Source organism: Chiloscyllium plagiosum, unplaced genomic scaffold, assembly GCF_037043375.1.
Source record: "Chiloscyllium plagiosum isolate Xiang-an unplaced genomic scaffold, Cpla_swu_hap1 HiC_scaffold_1, whole genome shotgun sequence".
Lineage (NCBI taxonomy): Eukaryota > Metazoa > Chordata > Chondrichthyes > Orectolobiformes > Hemiscylliidae > Chiloscyllium > Chiloscyllium plagiosum.
In genome coordinates, this window is record NW_028270139.1 from 88,721,592 (window position 1) to 88,744,547 (window position 22,956).

General features: G+C 38.3%; 1 protein-coding gene across 1 annotated transcript in view; it reads right to left on the reverse strand.

Moving 5' to 3' along the window:
- Positions 1-22,956, reverse strand: part of ipo11 (importin 11) — a 471,218-nt gene that overhangs the window by 247,918 nt on the left and 200,344 nt on the right. Inside the window, exons 17-20 of the mRNA XM_043689427.2 lie at positions 15,837-15,870; positions 13,974-14,014; positions 5,982-6,098; positions 2,000-2,113 (exon numbers count right to left, since the gene is read on the reverse strand). Coding sequence (XP_043545362.2) covers positions 2,000-2,113; positions 5,982-6,098; positions 13,974-14,014; positions 15,837-15,870 — 306 coding nt within the window. The remainder of the gene's footprint in view (positions 1-1,999; positions 2,114-5,981; positions 6,099-13,973; positions 14,015-15,836; positions 15,871-22,956) is intronic.

The window sequence follows — 22,956 nt, forward strand, 5'->3', positions numbered from 1 at the left end:
TCCATTACCAAAAACCAGGGTTCCTTGCATTGACTCCACCTACAATTTGCACTGCCTCAGGAAAACAGCCAACATAATCAAAAGACCCCTCCTACCTTGGTTATACTCTCTTCCACCATCTTCCATTGGTACAAAAGTTTGAAAACTTACCAATAGATTCAAGAACAGCTACTTCCCCACTGTTATCAGACTTAGGAATGGACCTCTCATAGAAGATGCAGAGAAAGATCAACTCTGATCTGTCATTGTAAAACTATATTCTGTATTCTGTTATATTATCCTGATGTACTTATGTCATGTATGATTTGTCCAGTTAGCCCACAAAACAATTTTCACTGTATCTTGGCATGTGACAATAATAAATCAAATCAAGAACCAGAGGATGAGGGAATTTTGAATTCCAAAATACATTCAATCAGTTGACACATAAAGGTTAGTACATAAACTAATGACTCATGGAATTGGGGGTGATGTACTAGCATGGAAAGAGGATTGGCGAACTAACAGGAAACAAAACCAAGGGCAAATGCGCCAATTTCCCAATTGGCAAGCTGTACCTTTTGGGGTGCCATGGAATCAGTGTTGGGGCCTCAATTATTGACAATCTACATTAATGACTTGGAGGAAGCACAAATCAAATCTGATGGCACAAAGGTATGTTGAAAAACAACTTGTATAGAGGACACAATGAGTCTGAAAAGACTTCTCAGAACATTAACCAAGTGGGAATATAGAATATAATGCGGGAAAATGTGAGATTATCCATTTCTTTTGCACGAATAGAAAAGCAGTATTGCATTTAAATGGATAGATACCACAGCAAACTGCGGTAAGGAAGGATCTGGATGCTTTTGTACATGACATACAAGAAATTAGCATGCAGGCTCAGCAAATATTTGGAAGGCAAAGTGCATGTTGACCTTTATTACAAATGTGATACAGTATAAGTATAGGGAAGTCTTGGTACCACTGTACAGAACATTGATGAGAGTATATCTAGAGTGACCTTGACAATTTTGGTCACTTGCACCATAGGCAGTTTAGAGAATGGTCACCAGGTTGATATTTGAGATAAAGGACTTGTCTTACGTGGAAAAGTTTGTCAAAATTGGGGCTATGCTCATTTTTGCTTAGAAGAATGAGAAGTGATGTTTCTGAAAAATGAGATTCTGATGGGGCTGGTCGGGGTAATGCCAACAGGACGTTTCGACTTGTGGTTGAATCTAGAACTAGTTGGACCCAGTTTCATAATGAGTAGTCTCCTATTAAATTCAGCAATGAGGCAGCATTACTTTCTTGCTAACCTTTTGAATTCTTTAGCGTAGGGAACATGGAGACTAGATTATTGAATACATCCGAAGCTGATCTAGACACATTTTTGATCTATAAGGGAATTAATGATTTTGGGACAAGCAGAAAAGTGAAGTCAAGGTCACAGTTTATCAGATGTTACTGAATAGCAAAGCAGGCTGGGGTTCCCATTCAGCTGGTTCCAGCATTTTTTTCTTATTCTTATACCCTTTGTTACACAGCCCCTCCAATGCCTACATAGGCTGACAGAGGCAGAGATGATGAACCATTTGTAAAGGAAATAGGATGGGAGCTTAGGGGTAATACACTTACATTTGTAGGGAGACAGAGATGGAGCTGGGCAATGGGAACGACAGACAAAGTATCACACTGCCCAAAGTTTAGTCATCAGTCATAAGTATTCCAAATTGTCCCAAATCTTGGTCTGCTGTTCGTAATTTTCTCCCCTTCTCTAAAAAGTACAGCCTGACACAATGATCCAATTTCATGAGCAGGAACAGACTAGCATTAATTTACTAATGTGATCAGATTCTTTATCTCGGATCCTAGAAGTTAACAGTTGCATAGACAACTACAACATTGTACAGTATTCCTGCTTTTGTGCACAACTGAGCTCCTAGAACTGTTCAATGGAATTCTATATAATTTTAAATCTAGTGAAAAGACAATGCATTTATTAAAACTGTACCTGCACAAGATGAATTAGTGTGGTAAGAATTGCACATCGCAGCATATTGTGATCTTCAGATTGCTTCCAAAGCAAAGGTAAATACTGCACCAAACATCCAACATAAGGTCGAATCTAAATTTTAAAACAAATTCAATTAATCATTCATAAAATTTACAAAACATCAAGTTTGAGAATGGTTATAAGATATTTGAAAACCTTAAATCACACTGAAGTCCACTATAGATGTTACCTAATGCAAGTTTTAATACTTCAAATTAAGATTAATAGGTAGGTTGCTGTAAAAAATTCTGCAATCTGTTTCTTCCATACTGAATTAATCCTGTGATTTTGGTAGCAGTTTTGACTAAATGAAATGCACACTCTCAAAACCTCCTTTGTTGCAGCACCTGATCTTCACCATGGGAATTTTTCTTATTTATAGTTGCTCGGCATTAAAACATGGTAAGAAACATCATGTGAGAGATGCAAAATACACCACAAAAAAAGTTGCGTGCTATTTCTTGCAAAATAGATACCATTTTCAAGAGCAACATGTAAACATGTAACCATGTTTCTGATACATGGTTCCTAAGAAGCTCTTAGTAACCTATTCTGTAAGACACTATTGCATTCGATTTGCTCATAATGGAAATTAGGTACTGACAATCATTCTTGAGTTTTTCTTTACATTGGAAGTGGCAATTGTATTTGGATGGAAACACAAAGTGAATGATAAACTATGACTAGCTGTTTACCAAAAGCAATGATGGACAACTGGAATAACAGAAGATAAATACTGAAGAGGAAGAATTCAAATAACTTATTTAGAATGACAACAAGTCCCCCTACACTCGCATCTACTGAAGTATTAACTTCTCAAAAATTCCAGGATGTTTGATTCCATCATTTTCAAAAAGTCTTTTCCATGTTTTTAAAAATATTTATTCACTGTATGCAGGTGGTACTGGCTAGGCCAGCACTTATTGTCTAATCCTGATTGCCCTGAGGGAAATCGAGTATCAACCACACTGCTGAGGATCTGGAGTCACACGTAGACCAGAACACCTTTCCTTCCCTAAAGGACATCAGTGAACCAGTTGGATTTCTTTATAGCTAATAACATGGCTCCATAGTCACAATTAGGCCATTTTTTATTCCAGATTTTTATTGAATTGAAATCTCACCATCTTCAATGGTGGAATTTGGATGCATGTACCTAAAACATTGGTCTGGGGTTCTGGACAGCTCATTTAGTATTTGGTACAATGCCCTATTCTTAAAGTTCAACCTTTAGTAATTTTGAAGATTAACATTACCTTACAATTTGAACCGAATTTTTTTATCTGACCAGAAGTTTGACAATAACAAGGATATAAATGACCCATCTCTAAAAGTCACTACTGAAATAGTGTTTTAAAAAGGGTCTTTAAGAAAATTGAGCTATTTAGATTTTAAAGTGACAGTCCCTAAAAATATGTACTCAAGCCTTCCTGGTGTCCTCTAGTCTTGGAAGGCCTGAAGCTTACCAACAGAAACAACATGGTCCTCTGCAGAAAGACAAAGGTGGTGATGTATTTATAGATGGGAGGATGTAGTCAAGCAAACCAATTCCTCTGCCTCGAGTTTTGTCGATGGGCACCTTGGTCAGGTTCAAGAGCAATCCACAAGAATGACTTCAAGTCTACTTGTTTCCATCTGCACTTGGTGATCAAAGTTACTGTGCAGAACTGGTGTATTCCAGAAATCAAGCAGCCACTACTTTGGAGAAATAGTCTAAAAGAAGATCATCTTTTAGACATATACTTGAAAAGTGAAAAGTCAATCTTCTCAAGTCTCTTTTCAAAGGTTATCAGCCTAATTCTCTGTTGTTTTTCCATTTGATTGATACCTCTAAAAACCTTATTTTTTACTGTTGTACCATTTAAATTGGCTCTGCATGTTCGTTTGTCTTTGGTAAGTCAAACTAAGTATATCCTGGAGCGAATCAAAATTCATTTGGAATATAATTATCCCAAAGAAATATCAATGTGGACATTTGGGCAACTCTTTCCTTCCTAAATCTGCGACTACTGTTCATGCTTTTACTGGCCTGAATTTTGCAATAGGTGATGAGACAATGAATGAAACATGTTGCTGACCATGAAGAAGGTAGGCCAAAAAAATCAAGTGATCTAATCTTCCCCAACATTTAGTTCAGACTAATATCAATTCAAGGGAATTTCTAACTTCCAACAACAGTGCCATCACTAAACAGACTAAGCAGCTAATCTCAGTGAAGAATTCTCAAAATCAGCAAACAATCAGATTACTGACAGGAAAACAAAGATTGGGAAAGATATAGGAGATTGAGGTAGGAATGGAAATATCATTTTCTTTTAAAAATGTTAAATTTTTTATGGTGAAGAAATTTAGAGAAAATCCACAAATCAGTTTTTTTTTCCCTAAGGCCAGACAGTTAATTCACAATACAGTACCTGTTAAAAACCAAGTTCAGCCTTTCTCAAATAGTCATTTCTCTGTCCAAGGTTTTTACAGTAGTCTTAATTTCATTAAAATAGGCTTTTATGTCTATTCAAGTGATTTTTAAAAAAGGATTTCCATAAGACGATGCGCTTAGTGTATTCTGTGGATCTGCAGGAAATCAATTACAGCAACTTACAGATTCTTGCTTTGAATCGTACACATATGGATGCTAGAAGCTGCTGAGTGGTTCACAATTCTAAAGATAGTGAACGCCAATAGTTGTGGTATCATTACAATCACAAATCTGGGCTACTAATGCAATGCATTCAATTTGTTTACCTGCTTTAATTCATAAAGTAACAATATTTGAACCTGCTAAGAATAAGCAACCAGACTGCTTTTCGAAAGGATTAATATGGTAGCAAATAGCAGAAGTCAAGTCAAACATCCCCACAGATTCATTAAAAGGCATGTCAACAAAATGCCTTGGTTTTATTTTCCTGTTTTACTAGGTAAATGTTTCATCTTTTGTCTTGAAATATCTACTACTAACTACATTCCTACACGAACTGTTAGTAAGAAAAGAACTCTCAAGACTGCCATTTTAAATTAGCTTCCCAGCTGAAAGGGTCCTCAGTTTGCATTTCCTTATTTGCGTCATGAATATTATTCAATATTTTTTGTAAAGAGAATAAGGAGAGTACTAGTTTGGCTTTAAAATAAAAAGGTCTGCAATCAGTTTTCATTTGCTTCGTTTTGAAAATTGCAAGTTACTGGTCGGCAGTATTAGCTGGCAAAGATCTAATTTTCACCTTTTCTGTAAGTTTGACGACTTGAGAAGAAAAGACAGTCAGGACCCAACTACCAATTTTCTGCCAAATGGATGTCAGCAGAACTGGTGGCAACATGAACATTAAACGAATGAGGCAATAAACTGTGACTAACTACCATTTAGATGAGCAGTTCCAATCAAGAACACCTTATGAGACTGTAATTGATGCATAACTGTACATTTGAAAAGCTGTGATTTCTCTACATGTGTTATCCCAATTGTAAGAATCCCACCTTTTTAAGAAGCCTTACTTAAGAAACATGTCATAAATCTAATGAGAAAAGCAGTTGTCTCCACCTAAACCTTGGAATCCTACCTGAGTGAAATGGAAAAGAAACATTAGCTTTCTACTCCAATTGACAGGCTATTAAAATAACTAATTCTGCTCTTAAAAACTATTCAAAACATACAGCTAAGTGTGGAAAAGGTCATGTAGAAAGAACAGGGAGCAGCTGCCAGTTTACAAACCAAAACATTTCACTGCCTCAGTTTGAGGAACTACCATCAAATGATATGCCAATGGTTCACTCATCATCAGAAAGAAAGAATAAAATGTGAAGTGGAGGGAAAAATGTATTTGACTGTTAACATGCATTTGACTGAGTTTTTTATTCATATAATTGTAAACTAAATATATACAGGATAACTGATGTTTAAAGATTTTTTAAATTAATTTTGCAATTGTACAAATTTCCATAGTATTACCTGCATTCCAACTCTTTCGATGACACAAGAAATTACATGCAATACATGCATCTTTGTATCACATTCTGTGACTTCTTGAAGCAAGTGGAAGAGTAGACTGAAAATATTTTCCAAATACTGTAGAAAAAATAAATTATGCACTGTAATTACAGCAGTTTAAAGATACTCAAAAATAATATTAAGCAGAATATTTCAAATGAATAAGGTAAATAGCCAATGTCTTTTCCCCAGGGTAGGGGAGACCAAAACTAGATAGCATAGGTTTAAGATGAGAGGGGAAAGATTTAAAAGAGACGTGAACGGTAACTTTTTCACAATGAAGGGGGTACGAGTTTGGAACGAGCTGCCAAGGGACATGGTAGAAGTGAGCAAAATTACAACATTTAAAATACGTTTGGACAGGTACATGGACGGGAAAGCTTTAGAGGGATGTGGACCAAACGCAGGCAAGTGGAATTAGTTCAGTTTAGGAAACCTACTCGACGTGGACAAGTCAGGCCAAAGGGTCTGTTACTGTGCTATTTGACTCTATGCCCCTACAACAACACACATGAACACCAAAGAAAAATAACAAAATAACTAACATTTCATTTGCACAAAATGATAACTTTACCATTTTCCAGTTCATTATTTTTATTTACTCATGGGACGTAGGTGTTACTAACTGGCTAGCACTTATTCACAATCCCTAATTGTCCTTGAGAAGGTGATTCTCAAACCACTGTAGTCTATGTGCTGTACAGCATTATGGGTGTAGCTACAGCATGTGGACTGCAGCAGTTCCAGAAAGGAGCTCACTACCATTTTCTCAAGGGCAATAAATACTGGCCAGTCAGCAATGCCAACATTAAAAAGGGAGGAACCATGGGATTCTGACCCAGCAATATAAACTTCCAAGTCAGGATGATGAGTAGCTTGCAAGTAGTGCCATTCCTGTGTATATGCGGCCTATGTCCTCCTAAATGGCAGTGGTCATGTGTTTAGAAGTTGCTGTCTAAGGATCTTTGGTGAGATTCTGTGGAGCATCTTGTAAATACACACTACCACTACTGAGTTTTGGTGGTGGAGAGTGTGGATGTTTGTTTACTTGGGGCCAATCAAACAGGTTGCCATGTCTTGGATGGTGGCAAGCTTATAGAATGTTGTTGGAGTTGCACCCATCCAGACAAATAGTGAGATTTCCATCACTGTCCTGACTTGTAGACGACAGTCTGGCTATGGAGAGTCAGGAGGTGTATTACTCTCTGCAGTATTCCTAGCTTCTGACGTTGTTGTTGCCACTGTATTTATATTGAGTTGAGCTTCTGGTCAATGTTGATAGTGAGTGATTTGGTAATGCTACGGAATGTGAAAGGGTGGTGGTTAGATTGCCTCTTGGAGATGGAAATTGTCTGTAACTTTTGTGGTGGGAGTGTTAATTGCCTCCTGTAAGTCCAAGCCTGGATATAGTCCAGGTCTTGCTGCATTTAGACAAGGACTGGTTCAGTCTTTCCAGAACAAGGTCATTTTGCCATTTATTTACCAATGTTGGAAAATACAGTTATTCTTTCCTTAGGTACTTAGTTTCAAATCACTCATGAACTTTAACATCAGAATTACATATCTCATGGCTTAATAATTTACAGTGCACTTAGTGTCAAAAAACGTCATCACTTCAAAAATGTCCGCAATTTAGCAGTTTGTCAAATTGTGGAGACCAGCTTTCAGCTGCAAATACACTGATCTACACGCCAAAAGGCATGATAAATTGTTATCAACTTTTAGAAGTCAAGTAGAACAGGCCTGCATCAACTCTCTCACATCTGTCAGTGAGAACACAAGCTAAACCACTGAGTAAATTTAGTAGTTGTTGGTGATATAATCTACATCCTCACAAATGTGATTCCCCAAAATATGGTTAAAAGCTGCAGAACCGACAGGTCCAAAGCGGATAATGTATTTCTGAAGGTACAAAGTGAGAAATAATGGGAATAGAATAAGCAGACAGGATTACTCTCGCTGTGTTAGCCTACATGAGCTTGAAAAATATATCAATTGGTGATAGGCTTGGGACTGGAGGTGGTCATGCTGGCTTGGCACCAGAATTCCAACCCTGATTCTTAAAGAGAATGGGGCATGCAATTGATAGGTAACAGAGAGGAGTTAGGGGTTTCTGCATCCACTGGGATTTCCACCTGGCATGTAGGCTTAAATGATGACACTAATGAGCGATATTTAGCATACGAAGGAGACATACAATGTTGTACTGCAAAGGGACGTCACCAACAAGTACACAGTAGACTTGCTCAAATTAAGTTTCAGATACTTAGGTCTTTAGTACACTATTCCACAGAAAGAGTGTCTCACATCACTATGATGTGCAGCGCATTCCACAACCATACCCAACAAGTAATGGGTGATTATCTTTGAAGAGGCGGAAGACTAAATATCTCTTGGAGGAAGGAGAAGGGGATGATTGTGTTGTGGACTTCGAATTTGGTTGCAGACAAGAAGCAACAATGATACTGGTGAGATGAGGCAAACAACTTCATATAATCCTTACTGGGAACAGATTTCAGGTCGAGTGAGCGACTGACACCTTTTTCTTGTAATATTTTTAAAAAGTCTGTTGACTGGGAGCCCAAAACTCTCTGTTCAGGTCAAACATGTTTCAAAACGTTTACACTGCTTTTTGTTTCACAAGTGTTTTTCTTCAGTTTGACTGTGCTACAACTTGCACTCAATCCATGCAAAAAAACTTAGCTTTTTCAAAAAAAATTATGTGCAACAGTTTATGCACAACATTACACTCCTGTGACCATTGGATCCAGGAAGTAAACAGGCCTTGTCTCAAGCAAGTCCAAATACACAGTACCTTGAAAGCCACACGCTGTCTTACCTTGGTTTGATTGCACTCACTTCAACATAATATTCTCCAAATTTGTTAGGATATAAAAATACAAAAGAGAAGCAAGAGTAGGCTAATCAGATATGGAGCATGTTTGGCAACTCTCCAAAATGGTGACTGATGCAATTGAACACTTCATTCTCTTACTTTCATTATAGACCTGGATATCTTCCCAAAATTTAATGTTACATTAGTTAAGCATACTCAGTCACTATACATTCATCACTCTTAGATGGAACAATTCCAGATACACCTGACCCATTCCCAAGAGGATTAAGTCCTTTACATCTCTATCGTGTATAAGCCGAAAGACCTCTGCAGTCTCACCCTGCAGAGCCCATTCAGATTTTTTCTCTTAGATAAAATCCCTGTTTGTAATGTTGTGAACACAAGCTCATTCTCCTCAGTCTTAGCTCATCTAATAAAGCCAAAGTCCCAAAGTCTTGGATGCAACCAAACCGCAATCACTTCTCCCCCCGCTCACCCACTCTCCCCACCCCCCCCCCAACTCCCAACCATCTCAGATTCTGTGTCATTTCCTGGGTGGTGAAATATGAGAAATGCCCATCTCAAATGTGATGCAATTGATGGGCTCCCATGGATGGGCCATTGTGGTATTCTTATAGAGAAAAGTGCTCTACTTCTTTGATCAAATAGGGTTAAGAAAGTACAGACAACTTAAGCAGTGCTTGTGAACATGTGTTAAATAGTGATTATGCATTGGTAAAACACCTCATTGTGTGGTCTCAAAACTACTTTACTTTTTCACCTGCCAACATGCAGAGCTCCAGTGGATACAGCCTGCTGTTACACCCTGTTGACTGTGATGACTTTGGTGGGCATCCGCTGGAGCTTCAAAGTCCAGGTGGCCCTCATGGGTAAATGTAGATGTCAAGTGCCTAAGTTTCCAGGTGCCATTTCATAGCATGACACATCATAAGACAATTATACAAAATAATAGCTCATGGCATACGGTAAAACTTGTCATGGATAAAGGGTTATTTGTCAACAGGAAGCCAAGAGTAGGGATCAGTTTCAGGTTTCCAAGCTCTAAGGGAGTAGATTACTTAGTCTAGCTTACACGAGTACAAAACCGCAAATATTTGGTTGACTTTTAACTACACTCTGAAATGGCATAGCAAGCCACTTAGTTCAAGGGCAATTAGGGATGGGCAACAAATGCTGGCATTTCTGGTGACACTCAAATCACACCAGAGAATTAAAAAAACATTTTGACTAGAACACAGGCTGGGATTTGTAAATATATAAAGATGTTAGAGCAAACATAAGTTTGCTTAAATATGATACACAAAGAACAGAATATAGATTAAAAATTGGAAGATGTAAAAATAAAACCAAGAGATTAGGAAGTGGAGATCAACATCAAGGAAAATAGGAATAGCTATTATAAGCATATTAAAGTCAAAACAGATTGGACTATTTAAAGGCAGAAGGGGACTATTCGATTTCTTGAGGGATGGTGAATATGTTTTGAAAGTATTTTGCAGTCGTTATTATAGATACTAGTGGAGATAAATATTTAAAAAGCATGTAGCATTAAGACCAAGACTAAAAAGTGTTCCAGAATACTAAAGCTGATACTGGAAACTAAAGCCCCGGAATTAAACACTGTATCCAAAACATCATTCAGATCAAAGAATAAGAAGGTGGCAAAAGTAATACTCCATTCAAAGAACCAGACCAAAAAATTAATCAGGGAATCTCTGTAATAATAGCAATAGTAATCATGCTACTGGACCTATAACTCAATGGATGCCAGTTTAGATCTCAGCGTGGCAATTTGAGGGTTTCATGTTTTTTAAAAATGAAAATAAAAAAAGGTTGGAAAAGTAAAAGTGACCACAAGACTTATTAATTGTAGGAAAAATTCACTACTGACAAATATTTTTTGTGAAGTAAACTTGCTTTTCTTGCTTAGTACTGCCTACATGTGACTGCAGCCACACATCAACATGACCTACTTTTAAATAAGTAAGTGACTCAGTTGTAAATCACTATAAAAGTAACAACACTGACAGTGGCTCAAGGAAAAGACTGACAATTACCTTTCAGGGCAACAATGAATGGGGAATAAGTGCCAAGACTTAGCGGTGAGATCACCCTCAAATTAAATATTAATTTTTTAAAAATCACAGGTAAATTAGTTGAAGGTCAGACGCAAGTGGAATTTAGGATCTTATATTGTGAAGTCAATGAGATGAGATAATGATATTGGAAACAAAAAGTCATGCTAAACTAAATTACATATTTGAAAAAAAAGAAAATGTATAAATGGACTGTTGTGAATACAATTAATGTTGTCGTCATATTTTTAAGTCTGTCACAAGTTGTGCAAATGGAAGGAACAGGTTTGAATCTACATACTTTTTCACATATATATATATTAATCAATACAATTTTATCAAATCTTAGTCATGGATACTTTAATTTCCTTTTCTAACCTTTTAATTTCCTTGTTCTCACAGATAGACTGGTGTTGGAAGATAAAAATGCATATTAAATGTGGGCTGTTCACTTGTGTTTTTGATTCTTGTTGACATTTGATTAAATAATTCAACGGACTCTCTAACTTAATTTATGCTATCACACACTGCTGGACTAGAACACCACAAAAATTATGCTCATTATGTTGTAAAGCCCAAACAACTGTTTTTGTACAATTTAGAAGCATTCAACATTCTAGATCATATAAAATAGCAGAGACTAGCTTGAGTAGTTAAGAAGAATGTAAGACAAAACAAAAATGTTAAGTTGACACTCAAGTTGGATGGGCAGTTAAATTTAATAAATAAAACAATGGAATTACAGGAATAGGGGAGAAAGTAGAAATGGGACTGGTGGAGTTGGAGTTGGTCCAATAGGCCAAAATTGTCGAATAGGCTGATAGCCATTTTCTGTGCTTCAGTGATTACATGACTATTCTACAACAGAGACAAGGACTTACTGGCAGCTGCCTAGTCGATTACAGCATTAACAATTGTTAACATCAAAATAATGAAAAGTGGATCAAAGTGACAAAAGGAAAAAAAATTCCTGAGGGAGAGTGTCCTCCCGAAACTCTTTGAAATAAATATTGCACGCAAGATCTCACTTCCTGGATTTGAATGTTTTAATTATTCTCCCTCTTAAAATACAACCGACAATGACACATTTGCATTGTCTCACTGCGTTCCCATTACAGCAAATTCCTTTTGTATGTTTTACATGTAATCATTAGGTTTTGGCATCCATCGTGAAAACTGAATTGCAAAATACAAACAGCCAATAAGAATTTTGAAATTCAATGTAAGGCAAAAAAAGTTACTTATTCAATTATAGAAAAACTCACAACCTCAATATCTCAAACTGGTTTGCAACCAATAAAATACTTTTTTTGAAATGCTGTCACTATGGTAATTTGAACTTTATAATTGTCGCTTTTCAATCTATTCATCTACTTTCCTGAATTCTGCATGCACTGTGAATAATGCATTTACAATGTTGAGCTTAGTCCAAATACTTTTGATGCTCATTGTTAAGCTTGGTGTCAATTTGGAGAAAATAAATTGAAGTTGTACAAAGAGTTGGAAGTTAGAGCGAGGACCACAGGCTAGACATTTTGAAGCATTGAAAACAAGAGCTGTTAAATTCAGAAAAAAAATTATTTCAATTTAGTTCCAAGGTGTGGGACATTTCCCAATCACCAGTAGAGGCGGGTACAATTACAACACTGAAAGGGATCTGGATGGATATATGATTGGAAGGGTTTAGAGGGATATGGTCAGATGCTGGCATACGGAACTAGGTCAGATTGGAATGTATAGTCTGTATGACAAGTTAAACGCAAGTGCCTGCTTCCATGCAATGACTCTATTGGGCGACACGGTGGCACAGTGGTTAGCACTGTTGCCTCACAGCGCCAGAGACCAGAGTTCAATTCCCGACTCAGGTGACTGACTGTGTGGAGTTTGCACATTCTCCCCGTGTCTGCGTGGGTTTCCTCCCACAGTCCAAAGATGTGCAGGTCAGGTGAATTGGCCATGCTAAATTGCCCGTAGTGTTAGGTAAAGTGGTAAATGTAGGGGAATGGGTGGGTTGCGCTTCGGTGGGTGGGTGTGGACTTGTTGGGCCAAAGGGCCTGTTTCCACACTGTAAGTAATCTAATCTAATCTATTCTGTAAGTAATCTAATTGCTAGAGTAGTATGTACCCACAACACATTTTGTCTCCAAGCCAAAGCAAATTATGGAGTAGTAACCAGCTCCTTTAATATTAGGAGGGAGAGAGAAAAATAAAGAAATGAAGCAACATTTATGAAGTTAAAAAAAAAATTATGGTTAAAGAATTTGCAGCTACCTTTCATGTAAACTTTTGTTGTGAAGTATCTTTACTGTCCTCAAATTCTGATAATTAATCCACAATGGTCTCATTAATATGACTAATTTAATTTTGCAGGAATTTGCATCTGCACAGTTGTTTTATTGATGCATCATGTGCTGTGACAATATAAGCGTTAAACTGAAAAACACACTCACAAAGTTGTCCTACACACAATTTTAAAAACAGCAATCAACTGCCCTAATTAGCAATGGTTCCTTTGTTAAGCATGTATTTTCAGGACAATATCTAGCACAATCCATGATTTTAGTCACCTCATTTGCTGAAGTTTGGTCATGATTCTACTGAAATTACTTTCTCTCAATCAAGGGTGGCACGGTGGCACAGTGATTAGCACTGCTGCCTCACAGCGCCAGAGACCCAGGTTCAATTCCCGCCTCAGGCGACTGACTGTGTGGAGTTTGCACATTCTCCCCGTGTCTGCGTGGGTTTCCTCCGAGTGCTCCGGTTTCCTCCCACAATCCAAAAATGTGCAGGTTAGGTGAATTGGCCATGCTAAATTTCCTGTAGTGTTAGGTGAAAGGGTAAGTGTAGTGGAAGGGTCTGGGTGGGTTGCGCTTCGGCGGGTCGGTGTGGACTTGTTGGGCCGAAGGGCCTGTTTCCACACTGTAAGTAATCTAATCATCAACTTAAAAATCCCTATGTAATACTAAATAAAACTTACAGTTTTGACAAAGTTACAAATATGCATAGAAATAGAATACTTACTGGCACAAACTGCTCTGTTCTAAATTCAAAGTCATCTACAGGTATAATCAAGTCAAGGAAAAAGATGTTGGTTTGCCCTTGTAAAACAATCAACAAACTACTGGATTAGTAAGTTCCCGATGCATTCGGTAAATTTTTTTTCAGTGAAAATCTTACTTCTTTCCTTGATATAGCCATAGTTTAGATTCACACGATTAGAAAAAAAAAATCACAAATGAATCTAAACGAAACAAAAGACAATTAGAATCCACTTATGTCAATACATTTACTCTTAACCATTGAAAATCAACTTGAAGAATGTAAAATATTGATTACTAAAAACTCAGTTTTGCCAAAGTCACAAAAAGAAAAGAAAAAAATACTTGGTGGTTCAAAACTATTCCATTTTGAAAGATTAATTTTCATTTAATGAAGTACTGTGGGCAGTGCTGCCGATACCAGCATATATTTGCCCATCCTCATTTGCCCTACAGAAGGTGCTGGTGAACTGCCTTCTTAAACCACTGCAATCCTGGGCACAGAAGGACATTCACAGGGCTTTAAGGTAGGACGTTGGAGGATTTTCACTCAGTGATAATGACGGAACAACACTATGGTTCCATGCCAAGATGGACTCTAGCTTGGAAAAGTACTTGCAGGTCGTGATGTTCCCTTGCTTCTGCCACCCTGTCATTCCATATAGTTAGAGATCATGGGTTTGAAAGGCACTGGGACCCTTGGAGAGTTACTGCCATATATCATATATATAACACATATTGCTGTCACAGTATTAATAGTGAAGGGAGCAGATGCTGAAGGTGGAGAACATGGTGCCAAACACACATGATCCAGCCAGCACTAGGCTCACAGCCTTGAAATGTTATGACATTTTAAGTGATAATCCAAGGACCTTTTAAAGATTGTGAGATTTGCTGCCTCAACTATTCTTCCAGACAGTGCATTGCAGATTTCCACCCCACTCTGGGTGAAAAAGATTTTCCTCAAACACCTTCTAAACCTCCCGCCTTTCATGTTAAAATTATACCCCCTTGTTATCGATTTGTGAATTAAGAGGTACAGCTGCATTTAACCTGTACAACCCCTCAATCTTAAAAACCTCAATTAGATCCCCTCTGAGCTTTTTATCCTCAAAAGAAAGCAATCCAATTTTATCCAGCTTCTCTTCACAGTTCAACTGTTCTATTTTGTGCAACATCCTGGTGAATCTCCTCTGTACCTCTTTAGTACAATCACATTCTTTCTATAGTGCAGTGATCAGACTTCACAGAGTACTCCAATGGTGGTCAAACTAAATTTTGGACAACCATGGCAATTAAATTGTCATTGCCTGGCAACCGTGTGGCATAAATGTCACTTACCATTTATCAGCACAAGACTGGGTGTTGTCCAGGTCTTGGTGCACATGGTTACCAGTTGCTTAGCTATGTAAGAATTTGTAAATTGGGGTGAATAGTGTTCAATCTTCAGCAAACATCCCCATTTCTGACTTTATGATGGAAGGAACCTCATTGGTGTAACAGCCATAGATGTTTGGGTTGAGGTTATTACTTTGAGGAACTCCTGCAGTGACATCCTGAGACTAAGTTTATTACTCTCTAACAGTCACAATTATTGATGCGCTATGCATGATTCCAACCAGCAGACAGCTTTCCTCCTCCTGATTCCCATTGACTCCAGTTTTATTCTGGCTCCTTGGTGTCATGGGCAGTCAGCAGAAGCAGCAATAGAGAAGGCTGAGGGATGCCACACTGATCGATCAGATCCAGTCTCTCGTTCACGATACTGGAAAAGGTCTCCAAAGATGAAATCAAAAATAACTATCAAAAATGAACATAGCATTCCTATCAACATTGAAAAGGATATCAAGCTTCAGGGTTGTAGCTGTCTCAATGCGAACCTAAAATAAAAATAAAACAAAATGCATTTATGGTCCATGAGTTCTTAATCTTAATATTAACGTATTGTTCAATTGCAATAGGCATTTATCTTATTCCAAATCAAGTAAATCAACTGCGTTTAAATCCAATGCAAGAATACATTAAGATGTATCTCAGACCAAAACCTTTTTAGAAACAGAATTTAAATTACTTTCTTCAGTACAAACACATTGGCAGAATGTTTAATACATTCAGATACTATGCAATATTCAAAACATTAAAGGCTGGAAAGTCGGGGTCATAAGTCTTAACTGGAAAAGAAACATTTTTCAATTCCGTCTGTTTGAACAGTAACTAAATCACTCAAGAAAATCTATAGGGTCTATAAACACCCTTAAGCCCAGATCTGTTTGCTTTAAAGGTGTGCTAGTTCAAGTGTAAAGAAAAACACAAGAATGGTTGTTACACTCCTTATTCTAAATCAAACTCTCAAATCTCTCTATTGCAAACTTAAGGGTAAATCACAACAGTAAACAATTCAACATTGTACTGCAGCTGAATCTTTATCTATTTAAATTACTGCTTTGGAAAATGATAGAGGTACATTGTACTCTTCCTGATTTACAAGTTTGCTCTGTCTAACACACCTCTCCAAAATTAATGCGATCACCAGACAATTTAATACTGCAACTGAAGTTTTGAGGAAGACTGCAATCAGAGGTGAAAAAAAATCATAGCCCAGATTTTGCAGTCAGCAGCAATAGGGACAGTGCTAACTGCTGACCTCAAAAGAATCCTGATCTCTTTGGCTTGGATTTCATCTTTCCAGTGTTAATTTAATTCTGGTGCCAACAATAAGCAATCTCCAGCATTGTTGCTGTCACCAAACATGTTAAGCAGTCTCTCTTACTGGAAAACCTTTGGAGTCAACAAATCAGAAAGTAAAACACGCTGATTAGCTTTCACATTTTAATCATTTTACAAACAAAATAAAAACCAGGACAAAAAAATGGGATTCAAAGAAAAGCAGAAACTTCATTTACTAAGCTTTAAAAAATATTATATTCAAAACCTATTGAACTATAAGTCATGGAAAAAATGAAATTCTACAAATATAATTAGCTTTGAGCGCTAAATTGTTCAAGAATAATTACAAAATTAGTACAGTGTTAGAATACCCAGCTACACTTCATTCAAGCAGGCAAAAAACATTGCAAGTATATTTTCATATGTCCTTATGACAGAAAAGTAAGCTTTCATGTCAATTCAAGTAATTAGGAAATCTTTCCATTGAGGATAGATTGGTGGGGTGGAGGAGAAAGATGGACGTGTTGCAAAATTAGGTCATGTACCCTTTTGTGCAGCAACTTCTCAATTTTGGCATTAAACTGGACATGTAGAGACCAGAGTTGCTGTCAGTTTAACAGAGTAAGGATGACAAATATTGATAGTTTCATGACTATTACCATCTTAAAATCCATACCACCAGGAAAAGTTATGCAACACAGAATTAGATATTACTAAAAGAATGATAAAAACAGATCATTTGAGCCATCTGCTCAGATGAGACAATATGTCGGCTTGACAGATACTTTCATAAATATAAAAAGATTACAAAAGTTTCCTGACCAAATTCAATGAAAACGCAATGAAATGTTTCAAAGTTATTGAGATCACGAATGCTACTTTGTGATAGAATCATGAAAAAAATGCTCTACAAGCTCAAGAAACATCATTTTAATATCATTTTTTCCATGTGGCAGTCTTCACAGTAGAATATATTATTTAACAACAATCATATGGAAGATAACATCAGCATCACTGGTTTTTATGAATCAGCCGTTTCATGCACGTACTGGTAATTTGGTTTGAATTTCAATATGATTAGTCATTTGAAAAATCTGAATGAATGAAATGCTCATTGTCATTCTTTATGCATATAAAACTTCAACCCTTATTTCAAGCTGCAAATATGAACACTCAGGAAAGTACTAAGCAATTTGTAAATGTTCAAGAGTTGTTTTGTTGCAGAAACCCAGTTTTGAATTCAATATGTTTTCGAATATAACTTTCAGTTTGAAGTAAAAGCATTAATTCTGATAAGTAGGCATTGGATTGAGAGACAGGTAATGACTGTGATAGAAATGCAATTCAAATAATCTTGGGATAACTACACTGAGAAGATAGACAGTTTCATCTTATAATGTCAGAATTGCTAGTGAAAAGAAAATAAACAATGAGTGATCAATTTCTGGTAGAAGGTGAATAAATCTCTTAATCTTATTAATCTCAAAACACTTCTTTACAGATCCAAAAACAATTCTTAACAGAACCCAAAAGCAGCCCTTGCACAGTACTCATATCACAGAAATTTTTTTTATTCAAAAATCTCAATGAGCTTAGGTTAACAGTGACTTCAACTCCAAATCTGAAAAATCTGATGGCTTTTTTCTGCAGTTTTCATTCACCTGAATTTAAACGTTTTCAGATTTAAAAAGCTCTTCAGAGTGTTATCCAAACATTTCTGGTCATACAGTCATAGAGATGTATAGCGCAGCAACAGACCCTCTGGTCAACTCGTCCGGGCCGACTAGATATCCTAAATTAATGCAGTCCCATTTGCCAGCATTTGGGCCATATCCCTCTAAACCCCTCCTATTCATATACCCATCCAGATGTCTTTTAAATGTTGTAATTGTACCAGTCTCCACTACTTCCTCTGGCAGTTCATTCCATATAAGCACTAACCTCTGCGTGAAAACATTGCCCCTTAGGCCCCTTTTAAATCTTCCCCTCTCACTCAAAATCTATGCCTTCTAATTCTGACTCCCCCACCCTATTTTTTTTTATAAACCTCTAGGAGGTCACTCCTCAGCCTCTGACACTTCGGGGAAAATAGCACTAGTCTATTATTAAACGCCAAGTAATCAAGTTTCACTATCTTCTCCTCTTCTCAGGAACAATGCTTTATACTTCAATCTTCATCCAAAGATGGAGGACACAGGAACCCCCGGACGTTTAGTAGTTTAAAGATGAGCAATTGAAATGCTATAGCATGCAAGGCCATGGGCCAAGCACTAGAAAATGGAATTAGAATAGAATGCTTGATGACTGGCATGGACATGATGACCAGAGGGCCTCTTTCCATCCTGCAAAAAATCTATGACTCTATGCACAAGAGAGCCTAACACAAGGAGTAAGGTGCAAGTGACTGCTCTTGACATCAAGGCATAGTCTTTTTCTAGATCTTTCATATACTTGCGTTTCAACGTTCTCAGCTTCAAGTAGAGGCTTCTGTCTTTATCCAAACTTTTCTGGATCAAAGAACACAAGCAAGATTGAATAACATGGAAAGCGGCAAGGGTGGGGGCATTCTGCATTGGTTGCAATCATATCTTGCACAAAGGAAGATGATTGTGGTTATTGGAGGTCAATCATTGCATTCCATCACCAAGGAGTTTCTAAAGGTAGCTTTTTACCCCTAACCATCTTTCGCTGTTCCATCAATGACATTCGCAGAATCATAAGCACCATGTGACAATTCCTCGGACACACCAGTAAGTCTTTGTCAATATGCAGCAGACCTGGACTACATTCAGGTTTGGGCTGATAAGTGGAAAATAATATTCACACAAAACGAGTGCCAGGCAATGACCATTTCCAACAAGTCAGAATCGAACCAAGCAGATACAAGCAAGCAATATGATGGAATAGTCTCTACCTGTCTGCATAAGTGCAGCTGCAAGAATATTCAAGGATTTCAATACAATTCAGGACAAATCAGCATATCATTGGCACCACATTAAAATTCTGCAACTCTCTTTCAAACAAAAATGTGGGTGTATCTATGCCAGATAAATAGGAACAATTTTTTTTGTTCTCTCATGGGACATGGGTGCCACTGGCTGGCCAGCATTTATTGCTTATCCTAAATTACCCTCGAGGAGGTGGTGGTGAGCTCTGTAACCCTGCAGTCCATGTAGTGTGGAAAGATTTTTTTTTCCCCAGTGACACTGAAGGAATGACAATATATTTCCAAGTCAAAATTAGTAGTAGCTTGGTGGTGCTTCCATGTATCTGCTGCCCTTGTCCATCCAGATGGAGGCGGCTGTGGATTTGGAAGATGCTGTATCAGCACTTTTGGTGAATTTCTGCACTGCATCTTGTGGATCGGACACACTTGGCAGCGGAAAGAGTGGATTCTTGCGGATATGGTGTGAACTGTTGTCTGTGCTTTGGACACTTCACTCAAGTACTCCTGTCGCTAACGCGGTTAAAGGTCAAAGAAATCGATCTGTGGTTCAACTCTATTTTATTAACAAAATATTCCTTATTAAAATATATGTGAGCCCCTACATTATCATCCTGAAACTCTCAAACTGGACGCAGCACTCCAGAAGAGGCCTCATCAATGTCCTGTACAACCTCAATATAGTGTTGGAACTCCTGCACTCAAAAGTATAATGACTCAAACCCAAAGAGCTGGACTTGAGATCGAGGCCCTCTGCCAGGAGAAAACTGAAAATTCTTTTCTAAAATTGCACAGGCTGCACATAAAGAAGCAGCCATCAAAATAGCGAAAAGGGAAAAGCAGAGCAAGGCATACTTCGATGGATGGATTATGAGGTAGGTCATTGGGTGATGTTACAAATTTTACAGCTGAAGCATTCCTGTCTCCCAGATATTCACGTCCCCATTTAGTGATGGACAAGGCCAGCCTGTCTCTGTGCAGAATTTTGCTAGATACAGGAAAAACTAGGTAGTGTAATGTTAATCAGTTAAAGGAGTACAGAGCCCAATGCAACAGCAACCAACTCCACATGCATCTAGGGGAAACCAGGGGAGCTGACCCTTATGCAGATCAAACTCCAAACCAATCATTGATGCAGATCCAATCCAAAGGAAGGGTTTAAGAGAGATATGGATCAAATTCTGGCAAATGGGATTGGTTTAAAAGAGGATATCTGGTCAGCATGGACAAGTTGGACCGAAGGGTCCTTCTGTGCTGTACATCTCTATGGCTCTAAATGTGCCAATTAAGAAATTTTCTTCATAAATAGGTCACGCATTCAAATAGTAACTCTCACAATCAGAACATTGTGACATGATACATCAATGCCATTTAGGCAGCACAGTGACACAGTGGTTAGCACTGCTGCCTCATTATGCCAGGGACCCAGGTTTGATTACAACTTTGGGCGACTATCTGTGTGAAGTTTGCATATCCTCCCTGTGTCTGCGTGGGTTTCCTCCAGGTGCTCTAGTTTCCTCCCACAGTCCAAAGATGAACAGGTTAGGTGGAATGGCCATACTAATTTGCCCTATAGTGTTCAGGGGTTAGGTGAGTTAGCCATTGTAAAAATCCCATGCAGGGTTACGCAGATTTTGGAGGGGTGCTCTTGAGGGATCAGTGATGACTCAATGGGCTGAATGGTCTCTTTCTCCAATGTAGGGATTCTATGAACAGTGTCTGTTGATATGCAGGCAAATACAGGAATCTATGTGGTCACATGCACAAGCTGTAAATGCATAACTAATCAGACAGCTTATTTGCCAAGAACAACTCACTGCTGTTGTTTACGTAGTTATTTTCTACAGCAATACAAACGGAAAGGGTGATGCATATACATGTGCACTTCTGAATTACACCTGCGTTATTTCTATACTACACCATTGATTTCTTTTCTTTTTTTTGTAAACTTTTTTGTGGACATGAAGAGGGTTACCTCAGATTACAACAGGATCTGGACCAGATGGGTCAATGGGCTGAGAAGTGGCAGATGGAGTTTAATTCAGATAAATGCAAGGTTCTGCATTTTGGGAAAGCAAATCTTAGCAGGACTTATACACTTAATAGTAAGGTCCTAGGGAGTGTTGCTGAACAAAGAGCCCTTGGAGTGCAGGTTCATAGCTCCTTGAAAGTGGAGTCGCAGGTAGATAGGATAGCGAAGGCGGCGTTTGGTATGCTTTCCTTTATTGGTCAGAGTATTGAGTACAGGAGTTGGGAGGTCATGTTGCAGCTGTACAGGACATTGGTTAGGCTACTGTTGGAATATTGCGTGCAATTCTTGTCTCCTTCCTATGAAAAATGTTGTGAAACTTGAAAGGGTTCAGAAAAGACTTACGAGGATGTTGCCAGGGTTGGAGGATCTGAGCTACAGGGAGAGGCTGAACAGGCTGGGGCTGTTTTTCCTGGAGCGTCGGAGGCTGAGGGGTGATCTTAGATTAGATTACAGTGTGGAAACAGGCCCTTCGGCCCAACAAGTCCACACCGCCCCGCCGAAGGGCGACCCACCCATACCCCTACATTTACCCCTTACCTAACACTACGGACAATTTAGCATGGCCAATTCACCTGACCTGCACATCTTTGGACTGTGGGAGGAAACCGGAGCACCCGGAGGAAACCCACGCAGACACGGGGAGAACGTGCAAACTCCACACAGTCAGTTGCCTGAGGCTCCACTGTGCCACCGTGCCGCCCACAAACCTTATCGAGGTTTACAAAATTATGAGGGGCATGGATAGGATAAATAGACAAAGTCTTTTCCCTGGGGTCGGTGAGTCCAGAACTAGAGGGCATAGGTTTAGGGTGAGAGGGGAAAGATATAAAAGAGACCTAAGAGGCATCTTTTTCACGCAGAGGATGGTACGTGTATGGAATGAGCTGCCAGAGGATGTGGTGAAGGCTGGTACAATTGCAACATTTAAGAGACATTTGGATGGGTATATGAATAGGAAGGGTTTGGTGGGATATGGGCCGGGTGCTGGCAGGTGGGACTAGTTGAGGTTGGGATATCTGGTCGGCATGGACAGGTTGGACCAAAGGGTCTGTTTCCATGTTGTTCATCTCTATGACTCTATAACTTGCACTCCCATCTTACTTTTTGATTAATTGAACTAATCCATCCCTATTTATCTCACCATAGTCTGGAATATCTCTATAAAGCCACTTCTCTATTCTGATGGAAAGCACCCAAATTGTCCAATGGCTTTAACTGCAGTGAAACATAAATGTTAGCAAAGATCATTCATTTTAAATGGCCAACTTAGGAAGTCTGTTCCCAAGTAACAAATAAACTTTATGCACCACCAGTTAAGCTATT